We start from the raw sequence: 18,683 nt of genomic DNA on the forward strand, positions 1-18,683 counted from the left end.
TACCCTGGGAGTGAATATAATCCCAATCAAGGTCTCTCCTGAAACAAAACAATAAAGCCAAATATAGGGAAACCGTCTATTCCATATGTAGGGTTCAAATGAAAAAAATATAGGTATATACAGAGTGTTCCACCGGGTATATCATGGCATGGATGTAAAAGACAAACGCTTACCTATCAGACAATGTATATTAGCTTGTGGAGGAGCGTGCAGTGAGACTGCTGAGAGATCTTGCGATTCCCCTCACTGCTTAAATCTAGTGTGTCATCAGCCGCACCTCCCACCAAATGGGTGGCAGCTGTGTGCAGTCTGAGAGATATTAGGATTCCATCACACATTTGGCCTCCCGAGCTGTGCGTGCAGCGCCTCCCTGCCGAGCATGTGTAAGCGTGACTAACGCAGCACGACGAAGTGATGTCACGAGCACGCGGCCCACCGACACAGTTGTCTCCCCAATGACACCCGGAAGCGATCACAAGCGGAGAAAAGAAAAGGCCAATAGGTGGATGGAAAAAGGTCATGAAGACCTACCTATTTCCTCAACATTGCTGCGGGAAAATCCCCAGGCGTCTTACCATGCCGGGTAGTCTGGTGGCAGTATTTGTATATAAGTAATAAGCCTTTGCCAGACATAATGCTGGTTTATATAGGCCACTGCAGTGGCATTGTCGGACTGAACCCTGTCAGGGCAGTCCTGAAGCTACACTGTCCAGGACCGTAGGGCCAGATGTACTGCCTGCAACTCCAGGATGTTGGACAGGCTCTGCTCTGCCCTTGACCATCTCCCCTGAGCTGTGAGCCCCTCTAGGGTCGCTCCCCAGCCCTAGAGACTGGTGTCTGTGGTCAGTACTCTCTAAGACACCGGGAGGAAGGAACTTCCCTGTCACAGGTTCGGATCCTGCAACTACCAGCTTGGGCTTAAGTGCGCCCGAGGAGATAAGAACATGGGGTAATCCAGGGCTTGTTCTCTCCTGTTCCAAGATGTCTTGTTGTATAGGCCCAGAATGGAACTGGGCATAGGGCACTGCCTCGAAGGAGGACACCGTCCTTCCTAGAAGACTCATACAGAGCCAAATGGAGGGTTGTCTAGTGCCCCTTATCTGACGCACCTGATCCTTCAGGGCACAGATCCTTACGGTTGGCAAAAATACCCTTGCCCGGACCGTATCTAGGATCAGACCTAAAAAATTCAGACTTTGAGCTGGTCTCAAGGCTGACTTTTCGGTATTTATGACCCAGCCCAAGCTTTTTAAATACCACACTGTGCAGGCTATGCTCTGTTCTTGAGACTGTACTGAGTGGTCTCTGAGCAGGAGGTCGTCCAGGTAACCAAGCACCAAGATTCCCTGGGCCCTTAAAAGACAGAGTACTGGTGCTAGGACCTTTGTGAACACCCAGGGCACTGTGGCAAGCCTGAAGGGCAGAGCCACAAACTGGAAATTACGTTCCTCTACTGCAAATAGCAGGAACCTCTGATGAGGTTGACAGATAGGTAAGTGTAAATAGGCGTCCTTGATATCGATGGAAGTTAAGAAGTCTCCCATTTGGAGTAAGGCTACTACTGAGCAGACAGGCTCCATCCGATAGGACTGGATTATTAGATGCTGGTTCAGGGATCTTAGATCCAAAAATGGGCCTCGTGTCCCTGTTTGGTTATTGAACCATGAACAAGTTTGAATAAAACCCCATGCCCCTTTCGGATACAGGAAGCTGTATAATCACTCCCTGATGCACTAAATGATCTAGTGCCTGAAACAATAAAATTTCTCTTTGGAGGATCCGAGGGAACACTTGATCTTAGAAACCTCAAAGGGGCAACCCCCGCAATTCCAGCTTGCTGCGATATAGACGCAATCATGCCAGCAATCCTGTCCTCTAACCCGGCTAGGGCTGAGGACAGATCATCCCTGGTGATAAAAGGCTGAAGCAGCAGCGTTGAGCGTAGGTACAATACCAGACAGGCGCAGCGGCTCAGATTGCCCAGAAGCCTCTGGTCTTTCAGGGGATACAACACTAGGGTTTCGACTAGGCTCCTCAGGAGCTACTGACGACATAGATGTGCCCTTCCCCGCTCCTCTTTTTTGAAGACATTGTAAGCCACAAAAAGGGAGTACCTGGGTTTAGTATTTATATACCATGGAAGGGAGACCCTTTAATAGGGCTCACCAAGCCCCTATGCAACAATCCTGCTAAGCACTTTAGCCTGCCAAGCAACACTTGGTGACTCATGTGACCCGGGTAAGGAAAAATGAACCGCTGAAAATGACTGGTTCAGAGCCTGCTCTGTGTCCCACAGCTGTCCCCTGGAAGCGCCTCATGTCTGCCATACTTAGCATAAATAAGCTGGCCGTGCACACGCACGTGCATGGTCCCGGCGAATGGGTGCGACTGTATTCGCATATGACACAAATCTTCGTGCTCCAAGATTAGGCTACGGCGCATGGCAGCCAGACAGCCGTGGACACTAGTGGGCTTTGGCGAACGCACGTGTGCCATGGTGAACCAGGATGCGCGTCCACGCACCTTCGTGCGCAGACCATCAATAAGAAAAAAACAACCAAGACAACAGGAAAAAAAGTACTGTTTGCAAACACCCACAGCTAGCCCAAACTCCCCCCCTGTGGTCACCACCCACAGGTGTCCAGCCTCTAGCTAGCCTGACTGATTGATACAATCACTGGGGCACCACACAATAAGAAAATAAGGGGGTTTCACTTACCCGTCCAGGCGCAGGGCAGCCTTAGAAACTAAGAGCTCAATCTTCAACCATCACGGTGAATTCCTTGATTCATTTAAAAAAGTTTTTTTGGACTAAAGACCTGGAGCTCAGAGAGCTCAACAAACATGCTCATCCACCTTGCAGACACTGGTAAAAAACTAAAGTACTTCCTGTATGGGAGGGGTTATATAGGGGTGGACTTCCTGTCTAAGACTTTGTCTACCAGTGTCCATTCACCTAGAGATAACCCAGTAGGTAATGAATATTAGCCTAACTCTGTGTCCCGTGATGTATGATAAAGAAATATACATGTGCATTTGTTTTTGTCCGAATGCATTTTCAACTAATTTTGGGGATTTTCATGTTCGTTTTAACAAAACGATAATGAACTCGCAGAAATCCAAAATGTCTGACATAAAAAAAATGCTTTATTTTCGTGTCCATTATATTTTCATATCATTGCGACAACAGTTCGGTATAGATAGAAGATTTGACATGACGGTGACAAACGATATCGATCGGTGTATATCAAACATGCGGTCGAATGTGCCTAACCTAACTCTATTAGTCCAAGATTATTCTACATAGACAGAAAAAATTTACATTATAGAGACAATAGTAAAAAAGGTTGAATGTGCCTAACCTAACTCTATTAGTCCAAGATTATTTTACATAGAAAAGATTTGACATTATAGAGACAATAGTAAAAAAAAAAAAGAGCTGTTAGTGGTCGCTGCTGGAATGGGTAGGGGAAGTAAAATGATGATGATGAATGTTATTGGCTGATTGTAACCCAAGAGGAGGAGCAGGAAAATAGCTAGAACTAAGTACACACGTACAGCCAACTTACTTTTGCGATTGCTAGCAGAGAGACACACACTGAATCATTTCAGTCAATCTTAGCTGGTCCGTTTGTTTTTAACAAAGAACCTGAATTATTAAGCATAAGCACAGCAGCAGAACAGATAGTGAAGCAAGCTATAGTTCAACTTGGCTTTTTCATTTCATCTGCTATTAATCTGCTATTGTGTTATGCCCTGTACACATGGTCGGACATTGACCAGACATTCCGACAACAAAATCCATGGATTTTTTCCGACGCATGTTGGCTCAAACTTGTCTTGCATACACACGGTCACACAAAGTTGACGGAAAATCCGATCGTTCTGAACGCGGTGACGTAAAACACGTACGTCGGGACTATAAACGGGGCAGTAGCCAATAGCTTTCGTCTCTTAATTTATTCTGAGCATGCGTGGCACTTTGTGCATTGGATTTGTGTACACTCAATCGGAATTTCCGACAACGGATTTTGTTGTCGGAAAATTTTATAGCAAGCTCTCAAACGTTGTGTGTCGGAAATTCCTATAGAAAATGTGTGATGGAGCCCACACATCGTCGAAATTTCCGACAACAAGGTCCTATCACACATTTTCCATCGGAAAATCCTATCGTGTGTACGGGGCATTAGTGTTGTGTTGAACTTGATACTGATACTAGTGTTGTTAGTGTTGTGATAGCCTCAGAGGCTGTCCGTGTTGTGGGGTAGGGGGTTATTATTTATTATAGATTCTATATAGGTTCTATATACCCTAATTTGTTACCAACTCTGGCATATTTGTTGTTATTGTTCTATTTCTTGTTTCTTTCTTTCATTTGATTTTACATCGTTACCTGCTTGCAGGTCTCATCACTATCACCAGTCCATTTTCTGTTTGAACTAAATATATAGCAATGTACCATTCTAATGGAAAAGTGAAGGCAGGTAGAGGATGTGGTGCTAAAAAAAAGTGCCAAGGTCTCTGCTACTAGCTCTTCCTTAGGTACTGCTGACACTTCTGTGGCCACAAACATGTCGTCCACAACAGTGGGTGTCACCACCACTGCCACCAGCAAAGCTAGATCCATCACCACCAGTTCTACTAGTTTTCCTGCCAGACCACTAACATCTGTTGCCGCTTCCACTGCAGCTCCTTCTACAGGTGTCATGGCTTCTTGTTTTTATGGCATAGGCAAGAAAACTATTATTAAACAAGTGGAGTTGCCTTTACACTCACCACCACCAATGACACTGCCAGCGCCACTGCCCAGCCCCCCCAAAGAAGCAGTGCTTTATAAGAGATAACAACTACAGCAGCATTGGCAATCGGAAGATGAAAACGCAATCAAAATATGAAACAGTAAAAAAAACCTCACCAAAAATTACTTTCAGGTAAACAAAATATAATAATAATAATAATGATGCAAAATGTGCATTTACTGCAAATACAATGGTAAGTGATATGAATGTTTCCCTTAGAACATGTGCCCTGCTGATATTTAAAATGTATAGGGAAAGTTTTCCAGAAACTAAATACTCAAACGCTACCTTTAATAATAACACAAAAAATAATTTTATACTTTTTAACATATAAATATGAAAATTGACTTACGGATATAAAAATGTTCAGTAGGTTCTCTAAAGTTGGAAGCTGTGGGATTAGTTTTTGAACAACTTTGCTGAAAGCTTCAAAGATCGAATGGTCATATATACTAGTAAGATAAAAGCTGCAAAAAAAACACAATATTAATATATATATATATATATATATATATATATATATATATATATATATATATATATATATTAATAAATATATATATATATATATATATATATATATATTGAGTACAGTATCATAAAATGTGTGATTTTTCACCGTAAGAAACAGATTAGAACTTTCAGAGCTGGGACCCAAACCAACAATGCCAAAGTACACCCCCCCCCCCCCCCCCCCTCCCAAGCTAGGGCAGAAGGTAAAATGACATCCACTGTCAGACAATTCTCCAAACTTTTCAGAAAGAGGACCACATTGTATATTTTATAAACTTGTGTGGGCTGAAACAAATTGGTTTTATAAATTAATGAATCAAATGTAGTTTCATTATATTTGTATTTTGTGTTTTAAATGCATCAATCCAGCACACAGTATTCAGAATACAGACGTACATTCAGTCAAGAACGTGTAATCAAGGAAAACAAGCATAAAATTATTGGTTGCATAAAGAAACTGCTGAAAGGGGTAAAACAACTAATAGAGGTATTAGTCTACAACTTTAGAAAATCTATGATTGCCCTGATAGTTATCACATCCTCCAACCATTATAAAACAAAAGACCCACCAGAGGGAAAACTACGTGACAAAAGAAAAATCTTTATTCCAGCAGAGCATAAACAATCCCTCAGGGAATAAACAGTTGCAAGTGAAAAATGTCTCTAGTAGGACAGGAAAAAGAATGTAGCTATTAGGAGGGAAAAAAATACAGCTAACATATTTAAAGATAAAGATAGATAAGAAAAAAAAAAAAAGGGGGGCAGGTTGGAAAGGAGGGATGGAGGGAGAGGATGCAGACTATCACTAGGGTACTTCTCAAGTAGCCAGCATAGTCAATGATCAGCATAACACTGAGAGATTATTTTTGGTCCTATGGTGTTATATGGGGTATATATATTTTCTGTCTCATGAACAAATGAGTAACAGTAAAAGGTAGCCATCGGGTCACATAAACTCAATGGGAATGCACATTTGGGATAATAGCTGTATAATATGTGGTAGTCTTAAAGTGTATCAAGCATACCATGATTTATGGAAGCAAAGGCAAACAGGTGGGGTGTGCACAAAGTAAAGGGCATTTATATAATGATAAAAGGTATAATTTTATTCGTATAGGAAAATACATCAAGTAAAAAACAAGCAATAAATGTACATAGTAACACAATGAAAACTACATAGTAGCTAAGATGAACAAAAAGCAATATATGATGAAAAAACTCTTCTCAGGCCCAACGCGTTTCGGGGTACTACATATCTGTACGGTCCTTCTTCAGGGGCAAGACTAGGAGAGAGGGTTTCATCTATGCTAATTAGAGAGGGAATGGAAAAAAGGAAGGTCAGGTGATTGGTCAAACCTTAGATAATAATGTATGGGAGATTGGGATGATCAATTGATCACCTACCTGAAAATGCGATTAATTGCTTGTGAGAGTTAATAAAATCAACAAAAACAAGCCGGGCACAAAAAAGGGACAGGATGTGGAAATACGTATAGGTATTATAGCCAGTATGGATCTATATAATTAGATGGTAAGATGTGCAGGGTGGTAGGCTGCAGTCACCGTAAGGAGATGTAACAGTACTCCCGTCCCGCCCAACCCGGGCGCGTGCAAGCCAGAGCGGCGTGCTGAGGTCACAGGAAAGCGTCTCTGGAAGATAAGAAAATGTAGAAAGGACCTTAAGAGAGGGTCCAAAATGTATAGGTAGAGAGGGTGGGGTAATTGTATAGGTATATATTGATCAGAATAAAACTCTAGGGCATAGTATGTATGTAGTTACAATGCATACAATAAGGACTAAAAAAGGGAGGACTAATAAAAGGGGGGGATCCAATTTACCCTATATTATAGTAGCGGAGTACAACTGTGTATATATATGGGATGCATAATATATACTAAGAGTAGGTACACAGTTACAAGTCCCAGAGTAGATGTAATATGTATGCATACTGAAAAAGTATATAGTAACCAGTGAGAAAGTATAATGAAAAACATGACTATAGTATATACATAGTAAGTAGTACAAATGTAATATTACAGGGCCTGTTATAGTGTATATAAAATAAACAGCAGAGCTCACAGTCAGAGCAAGCTTAAGGTGAGGAATGTATGGTAAATCCAACAGAGTGGAGGAGTAATGAATGTATCTGAGATTGAGATGCTCAAGTGAAAAGAAAACAAATGATTAAGAAGTCATACCTTAGATGGAGATAGGAGTATAAAGCTGCAACCTCACAGACCAACATCCAGCAAGTGTAGTGTCCTGCTGGGAAGTGAGAGGGGCTTGTTGATATAGTGCTCAATCAGCTGGCGTCAGAATGAGGCACAGCTGTTGTGTGAGCAGGCATAGGCAGAGACGTGCTGTATTGACCCCCCGAGGCGGGGGTGCGCGGCGCCGCCCCAACCGCGCATGCGCGGACGTCACGGCGTTTGGAACAGCGTCGCGCACACCCGTCCCACCGGCACGGAGGTACCACTCCGGCGGACTGCGCATGCCCGCCGGAGTGGCAACATGGAGGTGGTGGGCGTAAGATGGAAAACGCCCAGATACCTCCCTAAACGCCGCCCAGGAAAATCCTGTGGCGGCTTACCGTGCCGGGCAGCCGCTCTGGCCACCAGCGCCTCGGGGGGGGCGGGGGAAGGGAGACAGTGTCCCAGAGGATGGTATAAGACATATAAGGAACCATAACCCAACAGCATGGAGTGTTTAGTAGTAGATCATGAATGTTTCCATATCTCCCAACGTGCAAAAATACTGGCCGAATGAACGGGGGCTGAAATATTAATTAGGGGAATGGAATTGTGAATAGATACATGGGACAGTCAACATTATCTTATACAGTGGGACAATCATTGACAGTAAAAGAACTTTAGAACTTAAGGGAGCAGACAAGTACAAATAAATAACAATAGAACATGTATAACGGATATAAGTACATGATGGTTAAAAGGCATGGCGGACATGAATACATCATATACAAATACAGTATAAGGGCCAAAAAAGGGGGGCAAAACAGGAAAGGAAAGGATTTTTGGACTGATTAGTTTAACAAGGAAAAATGACCAGGCTGATTGTGCGTCAAAATACATGGTCCCCTGTGGTACCAACTGAAAGCTGTATGGGGAAACATATATAGACCGTGGACCAGTAAATCAAAAATGGGTGAAAGTAGGTGAGGGAACGGGAGGGGGAGGGGAGAAGAAGACAGGTGGGGGGGGGTGAGGGGTGAGGGGAAGGGAAGGGGGGAGGGGGGAGCATGTATATGGCAGACATGCAGCCTGGTGTACAAAATAATCAGAAACAGGCAATTGCCACAGATCGATGAATTATCAAGATAACATAATTGAAAGTGACCGTGAAAAGTGACCCTATTTCTCCATACCTCCGGAATTGAAGCCTTGTAGGAAGGGTTTAAAACAAATCGCTTCATTGAGGCCTGGGGGTATAGTGGCTTTAAGGAAATGGATCCATTTGAGTTCTCTTTGGAGTAGGATTTTATTCCAATCACCCCCTCTGGGGTTAGGGTGTATGCGGTCCAGAATTAAAAATTGATGGAGGGAAATTTGCCTCCATGTACCAATGTTACATGTCGGCCGAGGGGTAAATCAGGGTCTGCTGTTTTCATAGCCACGATGTGCCTGTAGGCTCGTCGCCAAAATTCAAGCTTGGTCTTTCCTATATAGAAACAGCCGCAGTTGCACTGGAGTAGATAAACCACTCCAGTGGTTCTGCAGTTTGCGAAATGTTTGGGGAAGAAAGGTTTACAGTATTCTACTGGCATCTATTGGCCCTAGACCCCAGTCTAGGCCATTTAGTCCCAGAAAAGCCCTACTTCACCTTTAAAAGAGCTACCTCCATTGGTGACCAGATCACCAAAAGTGAGTTCAGACCATCGACAATCCACTGTAAATACAGGGGCACCTTTGCCTGTGGCTCATGCCACTATTGTGGCTACATGCTTACCCAAAAAAATCCGACTCTCCCAAACGGTAAACCTTTCTTCCCCAAACATTTCGCAAACTGCAGAACCACTGGAGTGGTTTATCTACTCCAGTGCAACTGCGGCTGTTTCTATATAGGAAAGACCAAGCTTGAATTTTGGCGACGAGCCTACAGGCACATCGTGGCTATGAAAACAGCAGACCCTGATTTACCCCTCGGCCGACATGTAACATTGGTACATGGAGGCAAATTTCCCTCCATCAAATTTTTAATTCTGGACCGCATACACCCTAACCCCAGAGGGGGTGATTGGAATAAAATCTTACTCCAAAGAGAACTCAAATGGATCCATTTCCTTAAAGCCACTATACCCCCAGGCCTCAATGAAGCGATTTGTTTTAAACCCTTCCTACAAGGCTTCAATTCCGGAGGTATGGAGAAATAGGGTCACTTTTCACGGTCACTTTCAATTATGTTATCTTGATAATTCATCGATCTGTGGCAATTGCCTGTTTCTGATTATTTTGTACACCAGGCTGCATGTCTGCCATATACATGCTCCCCCCTCCCCCCTTCCCTTCCCCTCACCCCTCACCCCCCCCACCTGTCTTCTTCTCCCCTCCCCCTCCCGTTCCCTCACCTACTTTCACCCATTTTTGATTTACTGGTCCACGGTCTATATATGTTTCCCCATACAGCTTTCAGTTGGTACCACAGGGGACCATGTATTTTGACGCACAATCAGCCTGGTCATTTTTCCTTGTTAAACTAATCAGTCCAAAAATCCTTTCCTTTCCTGTTTTGCCCCCCTTTTTTGGCCCTTATACTGTATTTGTATATGATGTATTCATGTCCGCCATGCCTTTTAACCATCATGTACTTATATCCGTTATACATGTTCTATTGTTATTTATTTGTACTTGTCTGCTCCCTTAAGTTCTAAAGTTCTTTTACTGTCAATGATTGTCCCACTGTATAAGATAATGTTGACTGTCCCATGTATCTATTCACAATTCCATTCCCCTAATTAATATTTCAGCCCCCCGTTCATTCGGCCAGTATTTTTGCACGTTGGGAGATATAGAAACATTCATGATCTACTACTAAACACTCCCTGCTGTTGGGTTATGGTTCCTTATATGTCTTATACCATCCTCTGGGACACTGTCTCCCTTCCCCCGCCCCCCCCGAGGCGCTGGTGGCCAGAGCGGCTGCCCGGCACGGTAAGCCGCCACAGGATTTTCCTGGGCGGCGTTTAGGGAGGTATCTGGGCGTTTTCCATCTTACGCCCACCACCTCCATGTTGCCACTCCGGCGGGCATGCGCAGTCCGCCGGAGTGGTACCTCCGTGCCGGTGGGACGGGTGTGCGCGACGCTGTTCCAAACGCCGTGACGTCCGCGCATGCGCGGTTGGGGCGGCGCCGCGCACCCCCGCCTCGGGGGGTCAATACAGCACGTCTCTGCCTATGCCTGCTCACACAACAGCTGTGCCTCATTCTGACGCCAGCTGATTGAGCACTATATCAACAAGCCCCTCTCACTTCCCAGCAGGACACTACACTTGCTGGATGTTGGTCTGTGAGGTTGCAGCTTTATACTCCTATCTCCATCTAAGGTATGACTTCTTAATCATTTGTTTTCTTTTCACTTGAGCATCTCAATCTCAGATACATTCATTACTCCTCCACTCTGTTGGATTTACCATACATTCCTCACCTTAAGCTTGCTCTGACTGTGAGCTCTGCTGTTTATTTTATATACACTATAACAGGCCCTGTAATATTACATTTGTACTACTTACTATGTATATACTATAGTCATGTTTTTCATTATACTTTCTCACTGGTTACTATATACTTTTTCAGTATGCATACATATTACATCTACTCTGGGACTTGTAACTGTGTACCCACTCTTAGTATATATTATGCATCCCATATATATACACAGTTGTACTCCGCTACTATAATATAGGGTAAATTGGATCCCCCCCTTTTATTAGTCCTCCCTTTTTTAGTCCTTATTGTATGCATTGTAACTACATACATACTATGCCCTAGAGTTTTATTCTGATCAATATATACCTATACAATTACCCCACCCTCTCTACCTATACATTTTGGACCCTCTCTTAAGGTCCTTTCTACATTTTCTTATCTTCCAGAGACGCTTTCCTGTGACCTCAGCACGCCGCTCTGGCTTGCACGCGCCCGGGTTGGGCGGGACGGGAGTACTGTTACATCTCCTTACGGTGACTGCAGCCTACCACCCTGCACATCTTACCATCTAATTATATAGATCCATACTGGCTATAATACCTATACGTATTTCCACATCCTGTCCCTTTTTTGTGCCCGGCTTGTTTTTGTTGATTTTATTAACTCTCACAAGCAATTAATCGCATTTTCAGGTAGGTGATCAATTGATCATCCCAATCTCCCATACATTATTATCTAAGGTTTGACCAATCACCTGACCTTCCTTTTTTCCATTCCCTCTCTAATTAGCATAGATGAAACCCTCTCTCCTAGTCTTGCCCCTGAAGAAGGACCGTACAGATATGTAGTACCCCGAAACGCGTTGGACCTGAGAAGAGTTTTTTCATCATATATTGCTTTTTGTTCATCTTAGCTACTATGTAGTTTTCATTGTGTTACTATGTACATTTATTGCTTGTTTTTTACTTGATGTATTTTCCTATACGAATAAAATTATACCTTTTATCATTATATAAATGCCCTTTACTTTGTGCACACCCCACCTGTTTGCCTTTGCAAGTGCCGGAAAAGTCCACCTAGGGGAACCCTTTGTTTTGTATTCATAGAGTATTGGACGTGGCACGGCTCCCTCTCCTTAAATAGTTGGTCATCCCCCCTTTTCTGTTCATGATTTATGGAAGCGCCATGTCTTGAGATATGAATTATATTTAAATAAATATGTTTTACTTAAAGTTTTTTGTAATCAGCTTGACATGATTTAGAACAAAACTTCAGTAAAACAAAGCAAAGAATTGTCAAACAAACCTGGGGCCATCAGAGTTCCCTCTTACATCGGGGGCCCATCAAAGTCCACCCAACAACAAGGTCCCCCTTACATCAGAGGCCCACCTAACAGCAGAGTCTCCCTTCATCAGAGTCCCCATCAAAGTCACCTCTTACATCAGAGGGTTGGATAAAATCTTGAAGCAAGCTGAACTTGGCTCATGGACCGCAGTTTGAGCACTGTGGTATCTCCTAAGCTGTGATCTTCCAGGAGTCTTCTGCAGGAGTGAATATTAGACACTGGATCTGTTACAGGCACTTGTCAAAAGTGCCAACTATGCCTGCCTTTACCACCCCTGCTTCATTCGTAAAAGCTGTACGATCAGTTTCCACAATGAAAAGCGGTCTGTGAATGGAGGATGCAGAACTTTCATTCACACGTCCATTCATAGAGCACTTTTCATTGCAGGAAGCTATATAGCTTTTAAGAATGGAGCACAGGGGGCGGGTCCACCAGCTCATATTTACCCTGCAGCACTAGAAGATCTCAGCTTCGGGGGAGCAGAGGAATGAATATGTCAATGCATATACCAGCCACCAGAACAAGGAACACATTTCATTCAATCAAAGTTTTAATAAAAAAAATTAAAGTGGATGTAAACCTGATTCATAAAATTTGAGCTGGGCACATCTATCTGCAGTGTTTTGTTATCTCTCTTCAAAGAACTTAGGTGTCTGTTTATGAAGCAGTGAAAACATTTCACTGCTTCATTCTCTGGCATTCACAGAGGAGATTGTTCTCCTCTGGATGCCAGTTTATGAAGCTTTGTAGATCGCTTCTCCTTTGGAGGAGTGAAGTGATCTACAAACGCTTCAAACAGTGGAGAACGGCCCCTAATACTGCAATCTTTACGAGATTACAGTACCAGAAATTCACTGAAACACAGAGACGTCCATTTATTAAGCAGTGATAAATTATCACTGCTCAGTACACGGAATGACGGCGTGGTTAATGCTAATAAATGAAAGAGCCCCCTACATAGTAAATATATATATATATATATATATATATATATATATATATATATATATATATATATATATATATATATATATATATATACACACACACACATACAGTGGGGACGGAAAGTATACAGACCCCCTTAAATTTTTCACTCTTTGTTATATTGCAGCCATTTGCTAAAATCATTTAAGTTCATTTTTTTTCCTCATTAATGTACACACAGCACCCCATATTGACAGAAAAACACAGAATTGTTGACATTTTTGCAGATTTAATAAAAAGAAAAACTGAAATATCACAAGTATTCAGACCCTTTGCTTAGTAGAAGTAGAAGCACCCTTTTGATCTAATACAGCCATGAGACTTTTGGGAAAGATGCAACAAGTTTTTCACACCTGGATTTGGGGATCCTCTGCCATTCCTCCTTGCAGATCCTCTCCAGTTCTGTCAGGTTGGATGGTAAACGTTGGTGGACAGCCATTTTTAGGTCTCTCCAGAAATGCACAATTGGGTTTAAGTCAGGGCTCTGGCTGGGCCATTCAAGAACAGTGACGGAGTTGTTGTGAAGCCACTCCTTCGTTATTTGTTGGAAGGTAAACCTTCGGCCCAGTCTGAGGTCCTGAGCGCTCTGGAGTCCAGGATATCCCTGTACTTGGCCGCATTCATCTTTCCCTCGATTGCATTCATCGTCCTGTCCCTGCAGCTGAAAAACACCCCCACAGCATGATGCTGCCACCACCATGCTTCACTGTTGGGACTGTATTGGACAGGTGATGAGCAGTGCCTGGTTTTTTCCACACATACTGCTTAGAATTAAGGCCAAAAAGTTCTATCTTGGTCTCATCAGACCAGAGAATCTTATTTCTCACCATCTTGGAGTCCTTCAGGTGTTTTTTTAGCAAACTCCATGCAGGCTTTCATGTGTCTTGCACTGAGGAGAGGCTTCCGTCGGGCCACTCTGCCATAAAGCCCCGACTGGTGGAGGGCTGCAGTGATGGTTGACTTTCTACAACTTTCTCCCATCTCTCGACTGCATCTCTGGAGCTCAGCCACAGTGATCTTTGGGTTCTTCTTTACCTCTCACACCAAGGCTCTTCTCCCCCGATAGCTCAGTTTGTCCGGACGGCCAGCTTTAGGAAGGGTTCTGGTTGTCCCAAATGTCTTCCATTTAAGGATTATGGAGGCCACTGTGCTCTTAGGAACCTTAAGTGCAGCAGACATTTTTTTGTAACCTTGGCCAGATCTGTGCCTTGCCACAATTCTGTCTCTGAGCTCTTCAGGCAGTTCCTTTGACCTCATGATTCTCATTTGCTCCGACATGCACTGTGAGCTGCAGGTCTTATATATACAGGTGTGTGGCTTTCCTAATCTAGTCCTTTCAGTATAATCAAACACAGCTGGACTCATATGAAGGTGTGGAACGATCTCAAGGATGATCAGAAGAAATGGACAGCGCCTGAGTTAAATATATGAGTGTCACAGCAAAGGCTCTGAATACTTAGGACCATGTGATATTTCAGTTTTTCTTTTTTAATAAATCTGCAAAAATGAAGTGTGGAGTGTGGAGTGTGAATTCTGACACAGATTGCCAGTGAAGTTCTGAGATTGCAGCTTCATAAATTGTCTGTTTCTGTGTCAGTCAACGACGGATTCTCACTGTGCGGAGGTCATCGGTGGGAGAACATGTTCAAACATGTTTTCCCCGATCATCTCTGTTTCATAAACCGTTTATGGACTGTGATCAGTGGCGCTCCTCAGGATCACTGCTGTTCACAGTTTCATAAACGGACACCTTAGGCTCATAGCTCTGTCCTGCCCCGTTCCTCTGTTATCCGCCTGATAACTTTTGACAAACTCTCCGAGGCCCGGAGATAGTCCTCTGTGTCGGGGGAGGTTTGTATAAATAGATTAGCAGCCAGCTAAATCATTCACAGGCATGATCTGCATGTGTGGGGATGTGTGCCTTTCCTCCAATCAACTTTCTCACAGTGTCTAGCAATGATCTCCTCTTACAGATGAATGAGGAAGTGAAAAATCTAATAGGACGTGCACTTTCTAAACAGTAGGTAAAGGTGAAGACGGCAGATATACATGTAAGATTTATATAGGGAGATTTACTTCATCTCTCTGTATCATCTGAGGCTGTTCTCTTCACTGGGTATATGTCAGGGTTTACATCCATTTTGACCACTTAAGGACCAGAAGATTTTCCCCCTTAATGACCAGGCCATTTTTTGTGAAACGGCACCGCGTCGCTTTAACTGACAATTGCGCGGTCCTGCGACGCTGTACCCAAACAAAATTGACGTCCTTTTTTCCCCACAAATAGAGCTTTCTTTTGGTGGTATTTGATAACCTCTGCGGTTTTTATTTTTTGCGTTATAAACAAAAAAAGACCGTAAATTTTGAAAAAAACACAATATTTTTTGCTATAATAAATATCCCAAAAAAAAAAAAAAAAAAAATGTCTTCATCAGTTTAGGCCAATATGTATTCTACATATTTTTGGTAAAAAAAATCGTAATAAGCATATATTCATTGGTTTGCGCAAAAGTTATAGCGTCTGCAAAATAGGGGATAGATTTATGGCATTTTTATTATTATTTTTTTTTTACTATTAATGGCAGTGATCAGCGATTTTTAGCGGGACTGCGGCAGACAGATTGGACACTTTTGACACTTTTTTGGGACCACTGACATTTGTACAGCTATTAGTGCTATAATCAGGACACCCTTATGCCGCGTACACACGATCAGAAATGCCGCCAGCAAAACTCCGATGAGAGCTTTTTGTCGGAAAATGCGACCGTGTGTATGCTCCATCTGTCTTTTGCTGGCGGAATTCCAGCCAGCAAAAGATTGAGAGCATGTTCTCTATTTTTCGGAATAGAGATCCTATCTGAAAATGCTTTCGTCTGTATGCAATTTGGACGCGTAAAAAATCACGCATGCTCAGAAACAATTTGACGCATGCTCAGAAGCATTGAACTTCATTTTCTCAGCTTGCCGTAGTGTTGTACGTCACCGCGTTCTTGACGGTTGAAAGTTCAGAGAACTTTTGTATGACCGTGTGTATGCAAGGCAAGCTTGAGCGGAATTCCATCAGAAAAACCATCCAAGTTTTTTCTGATGGAAATTACGATCGTGTGTACGCGGCATTAGTCGAATGCAATAGCAATTAAGGCAAACTCCACAGACAAAAATAGAACTAGGCAGACAGCAATACAGAACGAGGGCCTTTAAGCTGAATGCAGCAATCTGTATTTGTAGAACTGCTGTCACCTATAGCAACTGGACTTTCAATAGTCAATATAGATCTGCACACGTAACTCACAGTATCCCGTTGTAGATCTTCTCTCACATCTCACAGTATCCCACTGTAGATCTTTACGCTGAGCTCCCAGTCTCTCACTAGACTTCCAAGATCCAAGCCACCACTGGATCCCCTGAGCTCCTCCACAGCTAACGTGCTGTATACTCTTCATGTTTCACCCACGCTACCCGCTGGGTCCCTGACTTGACTCTGCTGAAGCTTTCCCACTTCTTCACTGTCCCCGGGTAGTGAAAAAGGCTGCTCTGGTACTTCTTCAGACTTCATGCACTGGCCTTTGATAACAGGAGAAGTTGTCCCTCGGTGGCAACTGCTTCCCCTTTACCTCTGACCTTGATCCTCACTTGCGTCTGGTAACAGGAGTGGCAACATTTATTTCCCCATCCGGCTGAACCTCTGCAACTTGGTTAGGCTCCCGAGTCTCGACCTGAAGCCCCAACCCCACGCTGCTTCTCACAATCCTGGATAGGCCCCAGACAGCCTAGCAGCCAGGTGCTCCCTTATAGGCCTCAGGCTTCTGACCTAGCAGCCGGGAGCAATACAATAAACGTCCACCCAGAAAGCTTCCCAGGTGGCACAGAACCCCGATCACCTGACTCCTCCCGAATAAACAGGCTCTCCGAGCAGGCCATGGGTCCAAAGAGACTTCTACCAATTGGCTGGGACAATCTATCCACTCCTAACCCAAATTCACTATGCCCTTGTCATTCTAATACCACAGGCGGCAATGCCACCTAGTGACAGAAGAGAGCCGTGCACCAAATTCAGGTTTAGGGCAAAAGTCAGTGGATCACCCTAACAATTAGCCAGGCTAGTTACCACCTAGCAAACTAAATTTGTGAGCAGCCCTGTTTAGGACCAGGGTGCTACACACAGTTATAGATGAATGCCTGATTTTTTTTTAACCCTTGTTGTGTTGTTGAATTCATGATTAGCAAACAAAGCCAGGCTTTTGTAGCAAAGTATATCATAAAAGTGTAACTTGCCATTATGTACAGTACATTAAGAGTGTCTTACCTGAGATGAATTTTCTCCAACCCAGCATCAGTAAGGTCATCATTTGCTCTCTGGTGGATATCTCTCTGAGTCTCTATTTTGTGATCATCTGACAACCCATCAACTTTATGTATAAAAACCTCAAAGTTAATATCAGGGTTCACTTTGTAAGCGCTAGTGACCGTGAGGTGTAATCTAGCGAGTGCTTCCATATAATCATCCTGGGTATCATCATAAAACAGAAAAAAAAAGTGTTACAGACATTGCCACTGCAAACTTTTACAAATGACAAAACAATTATTCCCGCATACTGCTGTATCTCTGTTAACCAGGCAGCTATCTAAAGTATTAATCATTTACACCTGAGTCTAGCAGCACATGCAATTTACATTTCATCCATTGAGGTCGTGTTCACACTGCTCCGACATGGAAGTCGGATGACTTCCGATCTGACTTTGCCCTATGACTATGACTAGTGATTTGGATAGCAATCGCAATGCATTCCTATTCAAATCACATGCGATTCTTTGCAGTGCGATTTGGTATGAACTCAATTCGCACTGCACTGCACAAAAAAAGTGCAGGCACTGCATTTTACAATCTGTTTTGGGGTGTCATTAATTTTACCACTGATACCAGTGGCAGATCATGTGAACAGAGTGGAATTTCAGTGTGGAGCAGGGGTGCGGGAGACTTCGCTGCGTTTCCTGCGCTGCATATATGTGAACTGAGCCTTACTAATAAATTTTCATCAATGTGTTTTGTTCCGCAGGAGACAAAGTAGATGTAGTACTTTGTCTCATCTTCCTAGATGGTGTCTAAGGCAAACTGTAAGGTTGGAAAGGGCACGCCACCTACCTGCACAGCCGTCCAACGACGCAGCTAGCAAGGAGATGGCTGCTTTGACAAACTCTCTAAGCTTTTGCCCTAGACAAGCACCTCATGAGGAATGCAGGGCTTGTCAGCTAAAATATTCCAGGCAAGCGGGCAAGGGCTTGGAAACACAGAAAAGTGCTGTTTGCCAAACCAACTATCTCCTTGCTAGCTCTGTTGTCAGATGGCTATGGAGGGTTTTGAGTAATGACCCATCCAA

At 43.4% G+C, this 18,683-nt stretch overlaps 1 protein-coding gene across 2 annotated transcripts in view; it reads right to left on the reverse strand.

The window, feature by feature from the left end:
- The window catches only part of RRAGD (Ras related GTP binding D), a 71,727-nt gene that overhangs the window by 27,344 nt on the left and 25,700 nt on the right, over positions 1 to 18,683 (reverse strand). For both annotated transcript variants that reach the window (XM_073626929.1, XM_073626930.1), the window contains exons 3-4: positions 17,612 to 17,811; positions 5,152 to 5,266 (exon numbers count right to left, since the gene is read on the reverse strand). In XM_073626929.1, coding sequence (XP_073483030.1) covers positions 5,152 to 5,266; positions 17,612 to 17,811 — 315 coding nt within the window. The remainder of the gene's footprint in view (positions 1 to 5,151; positions 5,267 to 17,611; positions 17,812 to 18,683) is intronic.

This window comes from Aquarana catesbeiana, linkage group LG04 (assembly GCF_042186555.1).
Source record: "Aquarana catesbeiana isolate 2022-GZ linkage group LG04, ASM4218655v1, whole genome shotgun sequence".
NCBI classification, from domain to species: domain Eukaryota; kingdom Metazoa; phylum Chordata; class Amphibia; order Anura; family Ranidae; genus Aquarana; species Aquarana catesbeiana.